The sequence below is a fragment of the Leiobunum rupestre genome, chromosome 3, assembly GCF_980474605.1.
Source record: "Leiobunum rupestre chromosome 3, qqLeiRupe1.1.hap1, whole genome shotgun sequence".
Classification (NCBI taxonomy): Eukaryota; Metazoa; Arthropoda; class Arachnida; order Opiliones; family Sclerosomatidae; genus Leiobunum; species Leiobunum rupestre.
Genome location: NC_143386.1, coordinates 4863079 through 4869553, shown reverse-complemented (window position 1 = coordinate 4869553; position 6475 = coordinate 4863079). Strand labels below are relative to the sequence as shown.

General features: G+C 41.3%; 1 protein-coding gene across 1 annotated transcript; it reads left to right on the top strand.

The window, feature by feature from the left end:
* Window positions 1-204: 204 nt before the first annotated feature.
* Window positions 205-732, top strand: LOC149949149 (baculoviral IAP repeat-containing protein 7-B-like). Its single transcript, XM_090169379.1, has one exon. It carries the CDS (start codon window positions 205-207, stop codon window positions 730-732), a length of 528 nt encoding a protein of 175 aa, XP_090025505.1.
* The last annotated feature ends 5743 nt before the right edge of the window (window positions 733-6475 follow it).

Here is a 6475-nt window from a genome sequence, read left to right as displayed (position 1 = left end):
TACCGCTAGGTGACGACAGTGGCCGCTGCGTGACGCCGGTTACATTTTACGCGAGCTAAATTTTTAACCAGCTTTAAATACGTAAAAATGCACTTTGAAAGAAAAAGAATAGAGAGTTTCAACTCAAATTTTTCGGCAACCTTTTTAAATGTAAACGAGTTGGCAAACGCCGGCTTTTTTTACGTTGGGAATAAAAATATTGTCATGTGTTTCTGTTGTGATGGTTTGGTTAACGATTGGAAAGAGGGGAATGTACCTTTACTAATTCACATCCAACGGTTCCCGAATTGCAAATTTGTTCAGGATGAAACTACGGATAACATTCCCGTGCTACGCGAAACGAACGATTTTTGGAATTTAGGACCTATGCGATCTGAATTTCTAAGATTACAGTCGTTTAAGGATTTCCCGATTGATTACATAGACGTGAGAGATTTAGCACAAGCAGGTCTCTTCTACACGTACAACAAAGATTGTGTCAAATGCTTCTGTTGTTCTGGAGAGCTATTGGTTTGGGACAAGAACGATATTCCGATGGAAGAGCACGCTAAATATTACCGGAGATGTAAATTCGTTTTAAACCAGAACTGCGGTAATATACCATACGAGTATGATTCAAACCAAGCGCCCTATTCAAGCACTAACGAGAAGGCTCTGGTCTATAGCTTAATTAATCATGTCATTGAAACTCTAGATCGGAAGAAATCTAGACCACTTTGTAGCATTTTATAATTTTCAACCAGAAACAATGAGTATTAAAATGTAGCTTTGTGAGCGAGTGTCTTTCCCCTCGTTCTCTCTCTCTCTCTCTCTCTCTCTCTCTCTCTCTCTCTCTCTCTCTCTCTCTCTCTCTCTCTCTCTCTCTCTCTCTCTCTCTCTCTCTCTCTCTCTCTCTCTCTCTCTCTCTCTCTCTCTCTCTCTCTCTCTCTCTCTCTCTCTCTCTCTCTCTCTCTCTCTCTCTCTCTCTCTCTCTCTCTCTCTCTCTCTCTCTCTCTCTCTCTCTCTCTCTCTCTCTCTCTCTCTCTCTCTCTCTCTCTCTCTCTCTCTCTCTCTCTCTCTCTCTCTCTCTCTCTCTCTCTCTCTCTCTCTCTCTCTCTCTCTCTCTCTCTCTCTCTCTCTCTCTCTCTCTCTCTCTCTCTCTCTCTCTCTCTCTCTCTCTCTCTCTCTCTCTCTCTCTCTCTCTCTCTCTCTCTCTCTCTCTCTCTCTCTCTCTCTCTCTCTCTCTCTCTCTCTCTCTCTCTCTCTCTCTCTCTCTCTCTCTCTCTCTCTCTCTCTCTCTCTCTCTCTCTCTCTCTCTCTCTCTCTCTCTCTCTCTCTCTCTCTCTCTCTCTCTCTCTCTCTCTCTCTCTCTCTCTCTCTCTCTCTCTCTCTCTCTCTCTCTCTCTCTCTCTCTCTCTCTCTCTCTCTCTCTCTCTCTCTCTCTCTCTCTCTCTCTCTCTCTCTCTCTCTCTCTCTCTCTCTCTCTCTCTCTCTCTCTCTCTCTCTCTCTCTCTCTCTCTCTCTCTCTCTCTCTCTCTCTCTCTCTCTCTCTCTCTCTCTCTCTCTCTCTCTCTCTCTCTCTCTCTCTCTCTCTCTCTCTCTCTCTCTCTCTCTCTCTCTCTCTCTCTCTCTCTCTCTCTCTCTCTCTCTCTCTCTCTCTCTCTCTCTCTCTCTCTCTCTCTCTCTCTCTCTCTCTCTCTCTCTCTCTCTCTCTCTCTCTCTCTCTCTCTCTCTCTCTCTCTCTCTCTCTCTCTCTCTCTCTCTCTCTCTCTCTCTCTCTCTCTCTCTCTCTCTCTCTCTCTCTCTCTCTCTCTCTCTCTCTCTCTCTCTCTCTCTCTCTCTCTCTCTCTCTCTCTCTCTCTCTCTCTCTCTCTCTCTCTCTCTCTCTCTCTCTCTCTCTCTCTCTCTCTCTCTCTCTCTCTCTCTCTCTCTCTCTCTCTCTCTCTCTCTCTCTCTCTCTCTCTCTCTCTCTCTCTCTCTCTCTCTCTCTCTCTCTCTCTCTCTCTCTCTCTCTCTCTCTCTCTCTCTCTCTCTCTCTCTCTCTCTCTCTCTCTCTCTCTCTCTCTCTCTCTCTCTCTCTCTCTCTCTCTCTCTCTCTCTCTCTCTCTCTCTCTCTCTCTCTCTCTCTCTCTCTCTCTCTCTCTCTCTCTCTCTCTCTCTCTCTCTCTCTCTCTCTCTCTCTCTCTCTCTCTCTCTCTCTCTCTCTCTCTCTCTCTCTCTCTCTCTCTCTCTCTCTCTCTCTCTCTCTCTCTCTCTCTCTCTCTCTCTCTCTCTCTCTCTCTCTCTCTCTCTCTCTCTCTCTCTCTCTCTCTCTCTCTCTCTCTCTCTCTCTCTCTCTCTCTCTCTCTCTCTCTCTCTCTCTCTCTCTCTCTCTCTCTCTCTCTCTCTCTCTCTCTCTCTCTCTCTCTCTCTCTCTCTCTCTCTCTCTCTCTCTCTCTCTCTCTCTCTCTCTCTCTCTCTCTCTCTCTCTCTCTCTCTCTCTCTCTCTCTCTCTCTCTCTCTCTCTCTCTCTCTCTCTCTCTCTCTCTCTCTCTCTCTCTCTCTCTCTCTCTCTCTCTCTCTCTCTCTCTCTCTCTCTCTCTCTCTCTCTCTCTCTCTCTCTCTCTCTCTCTCTCTCTCTCTCTCTCTCTCTCTCTCTCTCTCTCTCTCTCTCTCTCTCTCTCTCTCTCTCTCTCTCTCTCTCTCTCTCTCTCTCTCTCTCTCTCTCTCTCTCTCTCTCTCTCTCTCTCTCTCTCTCTCTCTCTCTCTCTCTCTCTCTCTCTCTCTCTCTCTCTCTCTCTCTCTCTCTCTCTCTCTCTCTCTCTCTCTCTCTCTCTCTCTCTCTCTCTCTCTCTCTCTCTCTCTCTCTCTCTCTCTCTCTCTCTCTCTCTCTCTCTCTCTCTCTCTCTCTCTCTCTCTCTCTCTCTCTCTCTCTCTCTCTCTCTCTCTCTCTCTCTCTCTCTCTCTCTCTCTCTCTCTCTCTCTCTCTCTCTCTCTCTCTCTCTCTCTCTCTCTCTCTCTCTCTCTCTCTCTCTCTCTCTCTCTCTCTCTCTCTCTCTCTCTCTCTCTCTCTCTCTCTCTCTCTCTCTCTCTCTCTCTCTCTCTCTCTCTCTCTCTCTCTCTCTCTCTCTCTCTCTCTCTCTCTCTCTCTCTCTCTCTCTCTCTCTCTCTCTCTCTCTCTCTCTCTCTCTCTCTCTCTCTCTCTCTCTCTCTCTCTCTCTCTCTCTCTCTCTCTCTCTCTCTCTCTCTCTCTCTCTCTCTCTCTCTCTCTCTCTCTCTCTCTCTCTCTCTCTCTCTCTCTCTCTCTCTCTCTCTCTCTCTCTCTCTCTCTCTCTCTCTCTCTCTCTCTCTCTCTCTCTCTCTCTCTCTCTCTCTCTCTCTCTCTCTCTCTCTCTCTCTCTCTCTCTCAACGCTATAACTTCTCAACCGTTGGTTGTAGAGGGATAATTTTTCCACTTTCTAAATATGAATCGACCATTGTGAATTCAATAACGCGCGAGTCAGTGCCGTAGAACCAATATTTAAACAGTTGTCAAAAATGAGTTTTGACGGTTCCCGCCAAACTATTAATTTTTGGCGGACGAAACCAATAAATAACGAAAGATATTGGAAAATAAATAAAAGTTGCAATTGGTTTCATCAAACTATCTATTATAGTTTTCTAGCAGAATTAAAAAGAGGGCAAAAATTTCAGCTGTCGAAGACTTTTCAAACAGAGTGTACGGCTACAAACGATTCCCTAGAAGAAAAAACTAAGTATTTGTAACAATAAAAAAACACCTATAGAAACTTACATTTTTGATACTCCGGGAAGGCTTACTAGGGTCAGGATTCCGAGATTCGGGCGACTTAAGGATATATATACTACCTAAAACCCCCTAGGGGGACGCGTTGGTTTTAAGAATAATGTGCAGGTGGTTAATTTTATTAAGCTAACGTAACTGAAAGTGTAAATGTAACTACTCTGACATTTTATAACCCCTAGCGGGACGCGTTGGAAACTCTAGCAGCTGTTTCTATTTCGTTGCAAACCATTTTGGTTTAATTTTCGTAACGGGTTTTAATGTGCAGGTGGTTAATTTTATTAAGCTAACGTAACTGAAAGTGTAAATGTAACTACTCTGACATTTTATAACCCCTAGCGGGACGCGTTGGAAACTCTAGCAGCTGTTTCTATTTCGTTGCAAACCATTTTGGTTTAATTTTCGTAACGGTTTTAATGTGCAGGTGGTTAATTTTATTAAGCTAACGTAACTGAAAGTGTAAATGTAACATTCGACCACTTGTTTAAAAATGAAAAAGATGGCGGCGTTATCCAAGCATCCTAGCAATTACCAAACTCGGGATCACACTTTGAAATAAAAATGGATATTTTACTATCGCCGTCGCTATGAATGTACCTAATTCGTCGCCTTTAAGTACCCAGTATTTCCAAAAGCATTTCGTGACTCCATTGGAAAATCCATTTGGAGATTTAGTTTCAGTTTTTTCAATTCTGTAGGCTTCCTTCAGCTTTCAACTTTTTTTCAACAGATCACGTGATATAAACAAGTCGTGAAATAATTTTCATAGATGCGTTGTGGTTTTCATAAGCCAGCCGCTATGGGAAAGAGAAAGATGTCTCTGCTTAGAGTACCAAAGAAATGCTGGATATGTGAGGAACGATACCAGTCCGTGAGAGGTTTCAAACATCATTTAATGACTCATTTATCTTGTAATAAAATAAAAGAAGAATCGGATCTGGCGTGTGATTGTGATGAGAGTGAATCTCTCCATTATACCGAGCAAGAGGAAATGTCAGATGATAAAATTATCGATTATCTTAACGAACTTATTGTGGCATGTAAAAAGCGCGATGAAAGAATGGAATCAACCGAGTCAACTACATCTAACCTGCCAGCCGAATTCAAATTGCCGACTGAAAAGCAAATGGATGCTTTGATTTATTTTCAAGAATATTGTAAAACTAATCAAATTCCTAATATTAAAACCGTTGTAAAGAAATTGTGAATAAACGTTCTTTCTATTGAATTCATTGTTATTTTTTAATAACATTTTAAGGGGACCGTATAAAGTACTTTTTAATTAAAGTAAACTAACAATGATTTTTTAGAACACTTACAGTTTAACACTTAAAATTTAATGTAAAGGCGGTAATAAAAAACTAGGATACATATTTTTTTACATTGATACTTTATTATAATATTTTTCGTTACACTTTGAAATTAAAAATATGTTTACGACTTTTGTAATATTGTTACATTTCCAACTTGGCATCCTCGAATAAATGGACACAAGGGAATTGAACGACAATGAACTATTAACGGTATGTCTTCATCTTTCCATTCCTCAACCACCATTCCACAAAAAGGGCATTTAACACTCGAGTCGTTCTTGAGCGAATAAAATCCCCAGGCGGCCAACTCTTCGGTTCCATATTTAACCCAGTTTTTAAAACTTAATAATCTTTCTTGTTCCGAAAACATTTTTAAAGACTCGTACGAATGCTCCTTTCGTATCGTAGGAAGGAGACTTTCAAGTTCTATTCTCGCTGCTATATATTCCGCTTGAAGTTTTCGTCTCTGTTGTTTCAATATATTTATACTTTTTAATAGTTCCGTACACGGTTCGTTATTTTCCTTATCACTCATTATCCAACTGTCGTCCAATTTTGTTCCGTAAAATGAAATATGTAATTCTTGCTTCGTAGGGTTCACCCTAAACTCGTTACCAAAAACACCTGCTAGTAAGTTATTTCATATGACGCTATAAAATACGTTTAACCATTATTATTACCAAGTTAATACGCGGGAGATTATAACAGAAAAACAAGTTATAGCTTTGGTCCGAGTTTTGACGACAACGTATTTGTTAGGCTTAGCTTTTTACTGCAATATTAACCGAAATATCAACATTAAACTAACATACAGGAACATTCGTTGGTCAAGTATTTAAACATTGCATACATTAATAATGCAGTCGTTACAATCAGGGTAGTGTGTGCTGCCACTAAGTTCTTAATTTACCCCTGGTGTTGAAACTATAATGCTCTTTAATACCCTCGGTCAACGAATTAAGTAACGTTCGTTATTTGTTACGTTTATAAGAGTTCAATTTACCCCTAGTGGTGAGAAATGGCAATACTATAATGTCCTTTAATAAACAACAAACGTTTATAAGAGTTCAATTTACCCCTGGTGGTGAGAAATGGCAATACTATAATGTCCTTTAATAAACAACAAACGTTTATAAGAGTTCAATTTACTCCTGGTGGTGAGAAATGGCAATGCCACTCTAAAATCTAAATAGAATCTGTAAATATTACTATAAGCCCATATCTGCTACCACTATTTTACCTTTAAACTCATTTTAAAGGTTCACAAATTGAATGAGCGTTCTTTCACGTAGTGGCCCCTTCCATAATTTCGCTACCACTTACGAAAATTAACGGACCGTACATGTTAAAGTCTATTAAACCGCTACGTAAATATTCCTCGTGCCGCTTGGTAAACACGGA

Coding starts and splice junctions, on each gene's coding strand:
- LOC149949149 (XM_090169379.1), top strand. CDS start 205: ATGTGTTTCTGTTGTGATGGTTTGGTTAACGATTGGAAAGAGGGGAAT.